The 16,233-nt window shown below is 39.8% G+C and overlaps 1 protein-coding gene across 7 annotated transcripts in view; it reads right to left on the reverse strand.

Moving 5' to 3' along the window:
• Window positions 1–16,233, reverse strand: part of EPB41L4A (erythrocyte membrane protein band 4.1 like 4A) — a 255,842-nt gene that overhangs the window by 40,050 nt on the left and 199,559 nt on the right. For 5 of the 7 annotated variants that reach the window (XR_010587555.1, XR_012414006.1, XM_045394097.2 and 2 more), the window contains 3 exons: window positions 8,839–8,929; window positions 4,352–4,435; window positions 3,020–3,133 (listed from right to left, as the gene is read on the reverse strand). Coding sequence is in view for 5 of the 7 variants with exons in the window: in XM_045394097.2 (XP_045250032.1) it covers window positions 3,020–3,133; window positions 4,352–4,435; window positions 8,839–8,929 (289 nt within the window). In the remaining 2 variants the exon portion in view is untranslated. Of the gene's footprint in view, window positions 1–3,019; window positions 3,134–4,351; window positions 4,436–8,838; window positions 8,930–14,138; window positions 14,252–16,233 lie in introns of those variants that run through there. The other 2 variants (XM_073994042.1, XM_073994044.1) reach the window with 2 other exon arrangements.

The raw sequence follows: 16,233 nt of genomic DNA on the forward strand, positions 1-16,233 counted from the left end.
AAAATGAACCTCATTGTAGAAGTCAAGTCTGGATTTGGGAGTGTATATGCTGCAAACTATTTCAAGCAATTATTTTGTATGAAAATATGCAAATTTAGGCATATTTTAGCAAAATTTAATTAAGTTCATTTTCAAATGTGTTAAAATGACTATCTGCTCAACATGTGTAATTATTTTATTTAGGGAGTGCTGACAAATTGCACTAATTAATTAAGGGTGGGAAACTATAAAACTCTATCTACCAATAATATATGCTAAATTGTCATCATCCATGCCAGCTATGTTGCCTCAACACACAATACACACAAATGCATTTTAAAGTATTTCCCAGTGGCGTTGCTTTGCTTTTAAGTATTGTCCAAGTTGAACCAACTCTTGGTGTTCCCAAGGAGAAAGCGGAGTAAGGGCTGAAGGACAGCTTTATTTAAATGAGGGCTATCACTATCTCCAACTTTTTCAGATATACAGACTGGGATTTCAATCCCATGTGTGCCACAGAGGACAAGCTACCATCATCTCCCTGAGCCTCAGTTTTCTCATCTGTAAAAGTGAGATGGTGATGCTGGGCTGAATATTTTTCATTGGTACTCAGCCTCTACTGACTGCTCTATAATCTGCCCTCTACTGCCGAGATAGAAAGCCTGGAAATTTTATATTCCTGGACACCTTTGCCAGCTGAGTTTTAGTTAAAAGAGACTGCAGTAAGATTTGAAGGCAGAGAAAGGGGAAAGTGATTTTGCTTCTAGTTGTACCTGTGGCATCAACTCTTGCACTCCTGAGAAGGGGGTGTTCTTTGTTTGGCTACAGTGGTGGTACCTCCAGCAACGTCAGCAAGAACGGTCCCTGCCTGGCATCCATCACGGTGCCTGCAGCAATGTCAGCAGCAAGCACAGGCTCAGGATTGCCAGCTCAAAGGTGGAAACGGCTTCTGGTCTCTAGGTAACACCCACTTCTCTCTTCGCATTCCTTCAGTCCACAGGCAGTAACAGCAGCTAGATCTCTGAGTTACATCACTCTCTGCTTTTTGCACCTTCAATCCTACTTACACCTTTGCACCAATTCCCTATTTAATCCCCCTCTGCTAGAATCACATCATGCCTCAATACAAATGCCAGTTCCCAAAGAGTTGTTACTGTCAGCATTACATGAAATAGTATATAGCAAGCACTTTACTCAGTACTTGGAATATGGCCAACACCAAACAAATGCCTACTATTGCTCTATTATCCTATCTAATCACTGTTGGTCCTGATCTAGCCCCCTCATGTCAGTCCTACTACATGAAGGTAATATAGACCCTTCTCTTCTTAACCATCAAAGAATTTCAGTGAAGTTGAACTTGGTTTCAGAAAGTTGGGGGCAAAACTCTGGGAAACTAGCAGAAGCAAAAGGGATCAAGCAGGAAAGGGCCAGCAAGTGTGTATTAACTAGGGCATAGGTGGAAAGAAGGGCTTGGCTTCCAAACCTGCAGTGTGCATAAAAAGAGTCTTGATGGTTACCTGACATCATGAACTGAACTTCTTGTAATCATAAAAGTTATTTAGGCTGGGTGCAGTGACTCATGCCTGTAATCCCAGCAATTTGGGAGACTGAGGTGGGAGGACTGCTTGAGGCAAGGAATTCAAGACCAGCCTGGGCAACATAGCAAGTGAGACCCCATCTCCACTTTAGTTTACACATTTTTATTTTTTTAAAAAAAGGAAAAAGAGGCTGGGCACGGAGACTCATGCCTATAATCCTAGCACTTAGGGAGGCTGAGGTAGGTGGATCATGAGGTCAGGAGTTCGAGACCAGCCTGACCAACGTGGAGAAACCCCGTCTCTACTAAAAATACAACAATTAGCTGGGTCTGGTGGTGCATGCCTGTAATCCCAGATACTCAGGAGGCTGAGGCAGGAGAATCGCTTGAACCCAGGGGGCAGAGGCTGCAGTGAGCTGAGATCAAGCCACTGCACTCCCGTCTGGGCATCAGAGCGAGACACCATCTCAAAAACAAAAACAAAAACCACAAAAAACAACAAAAGGTAAAAGAAAAAGTCATTTATACAATGCCAATTATGTAGGTACTCAAAGTAAACCACAGTCCCTGCCACATAGGAGTGAAAAAGAATTTCACTGATAAGTCATTTCTACATCTTCCTCTCTTGCACCTGTCACACTGCCAGCCTGCTTTGCAGACAGGTCCAAAACTTCCAGCTAAGAACTTTTTTTATTAAGCATACACACACAAATATAATCCCTTCAAACACTCTAACCTTATAGGTAAAATGTAACAGGATTCATTTTTTTCTGTGCTTTAAAAGGCATTTCTCAGCTAAGAAGGCTTATCTTTAAGTGTAGTTTTGTCTTCTCAGGTAGAAACACTTAATATGTTTTATATATTAAGATATACTATCTCGGCCGGGCGTGGTGGCTCACACCTGTAATCCCAGCACTTTGGGAGGCCTAAGCGGGTGGATCACCTGAGGTCGGGAGTTCGAGACCAGCCTGACCAACATGGAGAAACCCCATCTCTATTAAAAATACAAAAAAAAATCAGTCGGGCGTGGCAGCGCATGCCTGTAATCCCAGCTACTCGGGAGGCTGAGGCAGGAGAATCACTTGAACCCAGGAGGCGGAAGTTGCGGTGAGCCAAGATTGTGCCACTGCACTCCAGCCTAGGCAACAAGAGTGAAACTCCATTTCAATAAAAAAAAGACATGTTGTCTCTACTATGTAATATACTATATATAATACATGTTTTTATATATTATATATACTATTTTTAGACACATCAGTCATAAATAGAATACAGAAAGCAAGTTCCTGCCAATATTTTATGAAATTATTCCCTAAAACTCTGGCTGTTTAAGATAAATACTTTGGGATTCCTAACTTATTTTATGTCAGAAAGAGTAAGCTTCCTGTTATTTTAAAGAGAAACAGTAATGTTGGTATAAGGATCACCTGTTATAAAGTCAGGCCTGGGACAAAATGCTTCTGTCGAAAACTGCTAACAGAGGGATTGTGTTCCACTTACCTCCTCCTCATAGGCTGTACAGAGTCATTGTCACTTCCACAGGAGGGGTTTCGGCGACGTGTGTAAGGGAACTTTGGTGACTTAGTGCGGTCGCTGGGAGAATTGTAGAGTCCACTGGAGAGAAAGATAAATGGTCAAAAAGAGCCCAGAGAGGTCCTGGGGGAACAGAGCCCAGCCCAGACCTAGAGTCATTCATAACTGCACAGCTGGTACCTCCAGGGGCATGTGGTTCTCTTTGCTGACAAGATTTATTGAAAGAGGTAAGATCTGGCAAATCAAATCATAAAGGTCATTATTTTGCAGGAATGCCATTTGTCTCATTAGCCTTCAGTAGTAAAAAAATGAACACATACAAATAACAGTACCAATTCATACATATGATGAATTTTCCCCTTTCTAAACACTGACTCAGCTAAAGGCTTTACATTCTATCTCAGCTAATCTTCTTATCAACCTTCAGCACTGAAGTACAATTATTAAACCTATTAAACAGAACAAAATTGAAATATAGACTACTTAATTAAGTGGCCCAAATAAAGTAGCTAGGACACGGCAGGGTTAGAATTTGAACCATAAGTTACAACACAGGTCTGTCACTGGTTTGGTAGTTTGACCAGAGATAAACTAGACATATTCATATTTTTAGGAATAAAGGTCTTCCAGCATCACTATTCATCAGCTATAGTTTTTGACTTAAGTTTTTTTTTTTTTTGAGACAGAGTCTCACTCTGTCACCCAGGCTGGAGTGCAGTGGCATGATCTCCGCTCACTGCAAGCTCCGCCTCCCGGGTTCACGCCATTCTCCTGCCTCAGCCTCCCGAGTAGCTGGGACTACAGGTGCCCACCACCACGCCCGAATAATTTTTTGTATTTTTAGTGGAGACGGGGTTTCACCGTGTTAGCCAGGATGGTCTTGATCTCCTGACCTCGTGATCCACCCGCCTCGGCCTCCCAAAGTGCTGGCATTACAGGTGTGAGCCACCGCGCCTGCCCTTGACTTAAGTTTTTAACCAAAACCATGAAATGGACAAATTATTAATATGTCATTTAGAGTTTTCAGAAACATACTACCTTACAGGCAATTTCATAGTATTTCCTAGGTTTCCTTTTTGCCTTTCCAGGAAAAAGTTTCATGTTATAAAACATAGTGTAGATTTCCAATTCAGAATTCCCAGCCCCTCTCTCCCTGGGTCACACTCATTTACAGTCTGCACACTTTATCCACGGCTAGCTGTGATCAACCACCCAGCAGCTGGATTCCTTTATTCAATGAGCTGCAAGTGCTAACCCCTTTTCTACTGTCTCCTTTATAAAAACAATGATTCCCTTTACCTCTGGGGGCCATTTTCTTCCCACGGTGCATGAGATTTGCTTCTTTGGGTATCAGGGCTATTTTCATTCTTTGCTTTCTTAAAGCTTTAAATTTAAAAAAAAAGTATGAAAAATAAATTAAGTAGAAAATAAAAGTAAACTCATATACTTACTTGTTAAGTAAATTTTTTTTAACGAATGTTAAGATGTGAACACTTATTTGCTTGTTTTTACCTGTGACTCTAAAAAGAACATGAAGGCGCTGCCTAAAAAATCTGTCTCCAGCAAGCACCTTTGGGTCTTTCCCCCTCTTTCTTTCTAGTTTTACTGCTTTAGTCAACAGATGCCAGGTCCATCAATTGTTAAGAAACGCTAGAGTCCACCTGCAGGAGAGGGAGCAAGGGGAACCACAGAGCCAAGAAAAGAAGAAAGCCAAGGAGGAAGGACCTGGGCTTCCCAGGACCTTCAGCCTGGCTCCCTTTTTAAAACAGTGATCAGAGAATCCCTGGCTCCAGGCACTGGTCTGAATCCACACAGGTCGGTCAGCCCTGGGCAGGTTCAGGCTACTCAAACTGACCTTTTCCCAGCTTCCGCCATATCTTGGCTTCATCCCTCCAGATCAGAATGACTTTCAAACGCTATTTCCTGACCTAGTATCATCTTTCAGTCCTAAGAATGTAAATGTAACTGAGTTGTTATTCTACCCTCAACAAATTGTTTTAGAAATCCATGGGGAGACACAGAGGAAGGGACTAATCAGAATCCTCCAGGCACGGGGCGGGGGGTGGCAGGGGGGTGACCTCTCACATCCTCAGGAGTCTTAGCTTCAGATAAAGGTAGAGCTATTTAACTCCAAATTCACTTTTAACCCTGGCTTTTTTTAACTCTGTATAATTGTCCTAGGATACAGTCATAGCAGAGTACTTTATAACTGCCAACAAAGAAGAGAAAGATGACAAGGTAGTTAAAAAAAAAAAAAAGAAAGAAAACAGACTTGCACCCTAGTATACTATCCATGAAGGAATTAATGTAAGCCTATAAAATTATGTATCTGACAGAGGCATATAACCCATAATATTAGTAGATAGTAGCTAAGTTATTATTTTTATAAAGGCTAAAAACCTCTACATATTCAATTCCCAAAGTAAAAGCTTATCTTTTGAAATGAAGAAAAGTAACAAATATGGTAGATATTTAATACAATAGTAGAAAGTATATGTGATCAATAAATCAGAAAAAGCAAAGGGAAAGGAGAAGGGAGACTGGAAAAGAAATAGGGAGATAAAAGAGGAACTGAGAGAGTATACAAAAGTTAAATAATAAAATCCTGGGTGACAAGTTAATTGCATTAATTCCCTAAGGTATTTCTCATCTGAAGCTTGAGAGAAAAACTTTGGTGGTGCTTCAAGTACCAGTATCATCACAGGAATGTGGTTGCAAAGGGGATTGAAAAATATTGTTAACATGGCCACACAGCCCAAAGCAATATACAGATGCAATGCTATTCCTATTAAACTACCAACATCATTTTTTCATAGGAAAGAACTATTCTAAAATGGAACCCTCCCTCCAAAAAAGCCCAAACAGCCAAAGCAATTCTAAGCAAAAAGAACAAAGCTGGAAGCATCACACTACCTGACTTCAAACTATACTACAAGTCTACAGTAACAAAAACAGCATGGTATGGTACAAAAACCGACAAAAAGACCGATGCAATAGGATAGAGAACCCAAAAATAAAGTCACACACCTACAACCATCTGATTTTCAACAAAATCAACTAGAACAAGCAATAGAAAAAGGACTCCCTAAATGGTGCTGGGATGGCTAGTATATGCAGAAGGGTGAAACTGGACCCCTTCCTTTTACCATATACAAATATCCACTCAAGATAGATTAAGAACTTAAATGTAAGACCTCAAACTATGAAAATATATATTAGAAGAAAACCTAGGAAATATCATTCTGGACGTCAGCCTTGGTGAAGAAATTTATAACTAAGTCCCCAAAACCAATTGCAACGAAATCAAAAATTGACAAGTGGGACTTTAAAGGGCTTCTGCACAACAAAAGAAACTATCAACAGAGTAAGCAATCTACAGAACAGGAGAAAATATTCACAAACTGTGTATCCGACAAAGGTGTAATATCCAGAATCTATAAGGAACTTCAACAATTCAACAAGATGAAACAAACAACACATTAAAAAAGGGGCAAAGGACATGAACAGGCATTTTTCCAAAGAAGACATACATGCAGCCAACAAATACATGAAAAAATGCTCACCTTCATTAATCATTCAAAAAAAGCAAATTAAAATCACAATGAGACACCATCTCCCACCAGTCAGAATAGCTATTATCAAAAAGACAAAAAATAAAGATGCTGGCAAGATTGCGGAAAAAAGGGAACACTTATACACTGTTGGTGGGAATGTAAATTAGCTCAGCCACTGTGGAAAGCAGTTTTGAGATTTCTCAAAGAACTTAAAACAGAACCACCATTTGACCCAACAATCCCATTACTGGATATATACTCAAAGGGAAACAAATCATTCTACAAAAAAAGATATATGGCCAGGTGCGATGGCTCACACCTGTAATCCCGGCACTTTGGGATGCCAAGGCAGGTGGATCACAAGATCAAGAAATGGAGACCATCCTGGCCAACATGGTAAAACCCTGTCTCTACCAAAAATACAAAAATTAGCTGGGAGTGGTGGCACACGCCTGTAGTCCCAGCTACTCAGGAGGCTGAGGTAGGAGAATTGCTTGAACCTGGGAAGCAGAGGTTGCAGTGAGCCAAGATGGTGCCACTCCACTCCAGCCTGGAGACAAAGCGAGACTCCATCTCAAAAAAAAAAAAAAAAAAAGACACATACATTCACATGTTCTTGCAGCACTATTCACAATACCAAGGACATGGAATCAGCCTAGATGACCATGAACAGTGGACTGGATAAAGCAAATGTGGTACATATATGCCATGGAATACTACACAGCCATAAAAAAGAATGAAACCACGTCTTTTGCAACAACATGGATGCAACTGGAGGCTATTATCCTAAGTGAATTAACACAGAAACAGAAAACCAGATACTGCAGGTTCTCACTTATAAGTGAGAACTGAACACTGAGTACACATGGACATAAAGATGGGAACAACAGACACTGGGGACCACCAGTGGAGGAGAAGGGCAAGGGTTGAAAACTACCTATCAGGTACTGTACTCACTACCTGAGTGATGGGATCATGCACACACCAAACCTCAGTGATACACAATTTACCCATGTGACAAACCTACCGGCACATGTACCCTTGGACCTAAAATAAAAGTTGAAAAAGTAAGTTTTTAAAAGGAGGACTGTACTCCTTCAGGACATTCTAAAAACGCTTGGGATTGGAATCTCATGGAAGATTCCTGTTCTTATGCTGAACATACCAAAAGCACACCCTGTACATACAGATGAAGGTGACTCTGTTTATCCACAGCTATGAGGGTGACGAAGGGAAATAAGGTAAACTAAAGTTATGCAATGATAAAGAACTTGTCATCCTAAAAGGAGAACTGGTAAACGTCTTAGAACTAAACAAAACATAGGCAAATCCCTAGGTAAAATATTACAACTCTGAGAATCTTCAGATGTTAAAGTTATCTTGCTGAGAAATTATGAACTGTATTCCTCGAAGTAGCCACAATACAGCTGAATGAAGACACAATTATTTACCAAAAAAAAAGATCAAGTAGATGATCTAAGAAGTCTTTGCAGGTCACATATCTCTGACTGCTGGGATTTCCCCATGATGTACGGGGGGCAACCCCTATAGAGAAAGTGAACTCATGAAAGCTGCTCATTGTTGTTTATAATGCTGTTCCGTGAACATAACTGGAGATAAGAAAAAATGACTCTGCAACAGTATCTTAACAGAAAACAAGGCTGAGCTCTCAGGGAAACAATCCATGTAATATATTAAGAAAAGGCTTTTCCACTGGGGAATGCCCCTGGGAAAACAGATGCAGAGGACCATGACAAGTCTTCATACATATGCAATCACTGACTTCTGAGGCTCTGATGCCTCTAAATGCCATAAACCCTCTTTCCAGGGCCACAGTTCAGTGCACCACTATAATGAACACAGTACATTAAACATGAATATCATCTACTTTATTTTACAAGTCCCTCTGAGTTAGTCCATTATATCATGCCATTTTAAAAATCACAAGAAATTTGCAATTTTCTGCGGAGAATGCAAACCACAGATAATCTGTCAGTTCACCTTGCTGTGACAAAAAGAGCATTTTCTTCAAATAAGAGATTCAGGTCCTGATGTTTTATATTTTATTGGTATTTTAATGTATTATTTGGCCCAGAGAATATTTACTGGAACCCATGGATTAAAAGTATTCATTAATCATCAAAGTTAGAAGATTTTTAACCTTGTCTCCAGAAAAAAGATCATTTTTATGACTGCATATAATTGTACATTTCTTCAGTTAACTTCACTGACCTTTTTACTGGTGAAGGTGCAATAATTTTAGTTGTTCCTTCATTTTCTCCATTTTCCATGTTTGTAGTTATCCTACTGATGCTGTTTGATCCTAGCAGAGGAGGAGAAGGAAAGATGGAAGGGAGAAAGGAAACAGTGATAAGGAAATGCAGAGAAACAGAAGACTTATTTTAAAATGCAATTTTAGGGACACTGTGGCACATTTTACTGATAAATTATAACCCCAAATAAATAACAAATCACTCAATAAATTGGAGGTACTATTTTCTAACGTGTACTAAACCTTCAACATAACAATGTCCTGGGGGTCTAGGCTATTTTTTTCAGACTTCAAAACTAAGTCTCCACATCTTTAGATGTTAAAATAACATTCACTTTAGACTATTAAAATGATATTCTGAGATATTTAGTGCCATATATTAGAATATAAAACATAATGATCAGGTTTTGATGACTACATTGTGAACAAGTTTCTCAGCATATCATGACAGTCCCCATTTGAAATCAAACCAAACAAAAAACTTCAAACCTGAAAATATCCTAACTCATAATGCAGGTGTCAAAAAACGAGTAATATGCATGTGATCTGTATCACTCACATATAAAAAAAGACATTTTCAAATGTGTTCTTCATGCAAACATTCCTAAAAACCTGAAACTGAGTTTTTAAAAGTTGTTATTCCACAGATTTGCATACATGCTAGAGGAACCAGCAGAGGGAGCCCACAGCAGACACAATGTTGGAAGTCATGATCAAAATAAACATAACCGAAGGGTCTGGGCCCTTCTAGGAGATCTGACTTCCACTCTCAGGGCAGAGATGGATAAGCCTGCAGGAGTGAGGTGTGTGGGCTCTGGGAACAACTCTTCTCCAGTTGCACGCACCTCACTCAAGGAGGAGGCAGTTTAAATGAGCAGGGGAAATCAGCACGCACAGATGCCCACAGGCCCTGTTCAATTAGGTCTACGTGCCATGCAGGTGTGTCTTCCTCAGAGCTACTCCTGCAGGGGTATGTAAGAGTTACAATCCTTCAATCCAATGCATAAGGGTCACTAACTACCGAGAATGTCATGAAGATGAGTTTGTAATATTAATAAACACTAATATTTATTCAGTACTTACTGTATGTCAGGTGCTGTTACAAGCGCTTCACATCTATTTACTCATGTAATCCTCAAAATAATCCTATGAAGCAGATACCAATGTTATCTCATTTTAAAAGATAACAAAAATGGGCCTTTCCCAAGGTCCCACAGCTCCTGAGTGGTGTGGCAAGCTATGAAGCTGGGCAGTCTGGCTGCAGAGACTTAGCTCTAAACCACAGACTACTTTCACCTGTGGCCCACCCACAAGCAGCTCAAGAGTCCGTCTAGATTAGGAGTCAACTGGAAGAGATGGACTCTTAAAAGGGCAAGTGGGCTGGGTGCAGTGCCTCATGCCTGTAATCCCAGAACTTTGGGAGGCTGAGGTGGGTGGATCACGAGGTCAAGAGTTCAAGACCACCCTGGCCAACATAGCAAAACCCCATCTCTACTAAAAAATATAAACATTAGCTGGACATGGTGGCAGGTGCCTGTTATCCCAGCTACTCAGGAGGCTGAGGCAGGAGAACTGCTTGAACTGGGACCTGGGAGGCGGAGGTTGTAGTGAGCTGAGATTGTGCCACTACACTCCAGCCCTGGCTACAGAGTGAGACTCCGTCTCAAAAACAAAACAAAACAAAAAACGGCAAGTGAAAGCGATGTTCAATGAGAAGAACACCTGAGAGCGAGGCAAGAGGACAAGACAAGAGAAGCACCTGAGCACCCCTAAAGTTGGCAAGTTTCCTCCAGAGCAGTTGGGAAGTATGTCTGGCTACCCATCAGGAAAGATAAACATTAATAAATACACTTTAGACAGAGAAAACAAAGGGTGGTTTCAGATAAGAGTTCCAAAAACTGTTACTCTAAGGCATTTGACACGGATTCCATATCTGAATTGTGTTCCTATTTTGGAATCTTGAAATGAAAAGGTGATCCTGAAGACACCTGTGGCACAAAAGGTAAGCTCACGCTGGAGCCACTACCAATAACTGAGCAACATCCAGAAGCCAGGGATAAGAAAAGAACAATGTTAGGGTAAATTCTGCCTAGTGTGAAAAATGGAACACAACCAATTAATTCCCTGGAACTACTCCACGCACCATCAAACATCGGCAGTGGCCAGTCACCATCTTAGTCACTTTTGCCATAACCATGTGACCATTAACAAAATCACAAGGGCAGATTCTCAAAATTGCAGGCAAAGATTTGGGATGAAGTTGCTTCTCACAGGTAGAACTCCATGTAGTACATGTCTGGGGCAGTGGCAGAAGGGATGAATTCTTTTAGGTCCTACACAGTAGGTGTGCCCTACCATTAGTTTCTTTTTTTTTTTTTTTCCCCCCCGAGACAGAGTCTTGCTTTGTCACCCATGCTGGAGTGCAGTGACATGATCTCAGCTCACTGCAACCTCTGCATCCTGGGTTCAAGCAATTCTCCTGCCTCAGCCTCCCAAGTGAGTGGGATTACAGGCACATGCCACTGAGCCCACTAATTTTTTTGTATTTTTAGTAGAGATGGGGTTTCACCATCTTGGCCAGGCTGGTCTGGAACTCCTGACCTCAAGTGATCCACCCACCTTGGCCCCTCAAAGTGCTGGGATTACAGATGTAAGCCACCGTGCCCAGCCCCAGACATTAGTATTTTTAATTGTTCTTAATAAGCTTTATTTAAATGTGGTGGTATTCTTAGTAGATATTACTAATATTTAATATAAATGAAAAGGACCTTCATGTCCTAGGGCTGTTTTCCTAGGCAGGGGGAGGGGGGCACAGCAGACAGACCAATACCCAGTGTCAATAACACCAATTGAAAAATGCTGAGTAAAGGTGAACATCCTGTTAACCAAGGCCCTGAGTAACTAGCTTAAGAATAGACCTAGGTTTGCTCTGACCCTTATTCTCTTTAGACTGACTACCTTTTTCTTAGTCTAATAACCAATTACCTTAGGAAAAGTGCGGTTGCCTAATCACCTTCACCTGTTTCCCCTCCATCCAAAAATTAATAAACACAGAGAGAAAAACAGAATATTTTTAAAAAGAAAAATCGCAAACTATGTTTATATATTTGCTTAAAGAAAGCTATATTTGGATTTTCACAATGTCCGAATCATAATTTTTAAGATGAAGCATTATTTGGATGGTTTTCCAAAATAATTTCAGGAAAAAAACATCATGTGAGTGCTCTTTGTCACAAACACTCACAACCAGCATAGCCAGACTTTTTCAAAATAAATTGTTCTACTGTCAGTAATTTACTAATATGATAGTGCTATAACTCTCATATACTCACTGTAGATGAGATAAGGTATAGTCAGTAAAACGACTTAATTCATGGTTCCTTTATATTCAAAATGGTAAACTACTGTTCACTGTTAACATGTACAGTATATTTTATTTTTTACTTTTTTTAGGATAGAATCTTGCTCTGTTACCCAGGCTAGAGTGCAGTGGCATGATCTTGGCTCACTGCAACCTCTGCCTCCTGGGTTCAAATGATTCCCTTGCCTCAGCCTCAGGAGTAGCTGGGATTATAGGCATGAGCCACCACGCCCAGCTAATTTTTGTATTTTTAGTAGAGATGGGGTTTCACCATGTTGGTCAGGCTGGTCTCGAACTCCTGGTCTCAGGTTATCTGTCCGCATCACCTCAGCCTCCCAAAGTGCTGGGATTACAGGCATGAGCCACCGCGCCCAGCCAACATGTACAGTCTTTTTATATGAACTAAATATCTCTTCATCTGTATTCCCCTACTCTATAACAAATGTGAACTAGACAAGCTGGGTTTTAAAAGCCTGATTAGGAAGACTACATGGGGAAAAACCACTTAGAAGCATTAACTTACTAGGAGCACTTCTGAAGTATCTATTCATGTAATAGTCACATGCTTCCATTGGGCAATATGTTTTAGTTTTATGTCATTAAATATGTAACTTAAAAGTAGTAAATATACTTTCAGAATAATATATTTTAACCACTGTTCAAATTAGTAAGATTTTACCATACCACCATTTGAGATAGCTAATCAATTCAGTAAAGCTAGGTTATATGTTGGTAATTGAAATCTGCAGAGGTGAGAAATTTAGGTTATGCATTATTTATGTTTACTGACTTTCCATTTTGTTAACATGCACCACTAAATTTTCCTTTTCCTCCCCTCATCATACCACCTTCCCAAATCCCTCCTACATCAGCTCAGACTACATCGGGCTACAGAGAAAAGTGACCTGACAAACCCATCCTACTAATGGGCTTACATCTTCATGGATTACCTGCCACAGAATAGTTCCATTTTGAAGAGGAATAAAAGGAAAGGCCAAATATTAATTAAAATAACCAATAACAAGATAATTTCAGGCACTGTTCCAGAAAATACTTTGAGGTTAGATAAATCTTTTCCCCCACCACTCCTTTTTCATTTAAATATCAGACATAAGAAAAGGGTAAAACATACATATATAAACAGTTTAACAAATAATTATACAGTAAACCACCACCCACTTCAAGAATTAAAACACAGAGGGCAACCAGGCGTGGTGGCTCACACCTGTAATCCCAGCACTTTGGGAGGCCGAGGCGGGTGGATCACGAGGTCAGGAGATGGAGACCATCCTGGCTAACACAGTGAAACCCCGTCTCTACTAAAAATACAAAAAACAATTAGCCGGGCGAGGTGGCGGGCGCCTGTAGTCCCAGCTACTCAGGAGGCTGAGGCAGGAGAATGGCGTGAACCCGGCAGGCGGAGCTTGCAGTGAGCTGAGATTGTGCCACGGCACTCTAACCTGGGCGACAGAGTGAGACTCCATCTTAAAAGACAAAAACAAAAGAAAAAAAACACAGAGGGCAATTTTCCTGCACTTCACAAATCAACCCATTTGGAGCAATTCTTTACTTTTTGGATAAAGTTAAACAGTTGCTTTCTGCCTAAAATATCTGGAAACACAGATTATGTGTTTCATTTCATAAAATATTTATGACATGTAAAACAATTTTTTTTAATAAGGCCTCAAAATCGTAATAAAATGAGGGATACATCATTGTGCACCCACATGGCTGCCAGAACAGTGCACCACCCATGGTAGGTACTCAATGAATGTCTATTATTAGAAAGGATGTATTTGTTTCTACCATTTTTGCCACTAGAGAGGAAAATTCAGGATAATGATCTTTATTTAATAAGTACCAAAAGTAAAACAAAAACTATTAATAGATGTGGTGGTACCTGAGATGCATGTCAAAAGGACATGCAGCAATATACCTTGCAGGACTGGGCTGCTTCTTAGAGTTTTAAAAGGCAGTCTTCCATGCTGCTTCAATTCACAGCCACAGGTGATCTGTAATCAAGATCAGTTACTGACATATGGCTATTGAGGCTTCGAAGTAAATCTCCATTTTACTTCAAGTAAAAATAATATTAACTCTAGTGAGGCCACTTAGAATTAATCAAGAGTGTCCAATTCATTTTACATATTGTTCACATTAAAAAGACAAAGCTCGATTTCAAAAGGCTGCTCGTATTTTGAAGAGCATGTCAGTCAGGGGACTGCTATCATTTATTAATGAGCCAAATCTAGCTCACGCCCTGTGATATTTGTTTCTGGGCTGTTAGACACCATGGCTTAATATGCGCACACACAATTCTCTGTAGTATATACAGTACTGAAATGCCAGTGTGCAAAGCTCCAGGGTTTCATTTGTTCATTTTTAATACACTATATCCAAATACTTCCATCCTGTCTGCATCAGACCACTACCAGTCCTTTGAGTGGTTAGATTCTGTTCACACTTGAGTACCTCCATCTTTAGTGATCCTTGCCTTCAGTTCAGGAAGAGTGACTGTCAGAAACAGAATGAACTTTCCCAGGATCTATTTAGCTACTTGATTTGGGGGCAATTCTTAAAAGTCATCCCTGTGATGTCAAGATTTGGTGATGAATATACACGTATTTTCAATTACAAAAATACTTTGCATTTAAATAGGATTATGAGTCTCACAAAATTCATAACTCAATTTGACACCTGTCACATAAATCAAATCTTTGATGTTACTTAAATGTTGCCATTCTTTTTAATGTTTAAAGTGAAGGCTGAATGTGTGAAATTAAAATGAAAAAAAAAAACGTATTTTGGAAAGTGAGAATACCTCCTTCTGATACATGGGGGAAAGAATACATGGCTAACAAGTAAAACAAGGTTGTGATATATAATTTCTTTTAAAAATTCTCAAATATAAATTTGTAAACTTTCAGGTTAAATTTTATCCTACTTAACAATCACATTTTATTTTCTTCCCTAAACATAAAAAAAAAAACTGTATAAAATGCTTAAGAAAAATAGTAAGTAGATTATAGCTAGTCTCAACACAATAAGTTACTAGGTTTCAGTTAAGACAATCTGATTTATAAGACCTAACCCAGTTCAACTTATCAGAAGATATGATATTTATGAATTAAGAATTGGCCAATAATTGAAAATATATTTTAGCTCTATTTCTCATACTGACAGCTCAAAGTGACTTTGCCTTAATTTCACCAACTTTAGACTGGGTACTATGGAAAAAAATGGCATTATGGCAAATTAGCAAAATAAAACATTCTTTTTCTATACCACAAATAATGGTCAAATAGCTAAATATTCAAGAAAACCCTATATAATTTTCCTATCATCATGGAATTTTTTTTTTGAGGCGGAGTCTTGCTCAGCCACCCACTCACTGCAACCACTGTCTCCCGGGTTCAAGCAATTCTCCCATCTCAGCCTCCCAAGTAGCTGGGATTACAGGCACCCACCATCATGCCCAGCTAATTTTTGTATTTTAGTAGAGATGAGGTTTCACCATGTTGCCCAGGCTGATCTTGAACTCCTGACCTCAGGTGATCCACCCGCCTCAGCCTCCCAAAATGCTAGGATTACAGGCGTGAGCCACCGCATCCAGCTGGAAAATTTTGTATTTGGCAAAACAGATGCTCATTAAACTCTATAAAGCAAAAATACTTTTTAAAACACATAATTTGGAAAATAAAGATGTTTCTGCATCCAATGGCTAATTGTTTAAAGTTTAAATACCTGGTTCATCCCCAAAAGGCAGTCATATTCCTTCTTAAGAATTCCTGGGCTGAATATAGTGGCTCATTTCCTGTAATTCCAGCACTTTGGGAAGACAATGCAGGAGTATCGCTTGAGGCCAGGAGTTTGAGATCAGCCTGGGCAACATAGCGAGACATATCTCTACAAAAAAATTTTTTTTAATTAGCCAACCATGGTGGCCTGTGCCTGTCATTCCAGTTATTCAGGAGACTGAGGCAGGAGGATTATT

The sequence above is a fragment of the Macaca fascicularis genome, chromosome 6 (genome assembly GCF_037993035.2).
Source record: "Macaca fascicularis isolate 582-1 chromosome 6, T2T-MFA8v1.1".
NCBI classification, from domain to species: domain Eukaryota; kingdom Metazoa; phylum Chordata; class Mammalia; order Primates; family Cercopithecidae; genus Macaca; species Macaca fascicularis.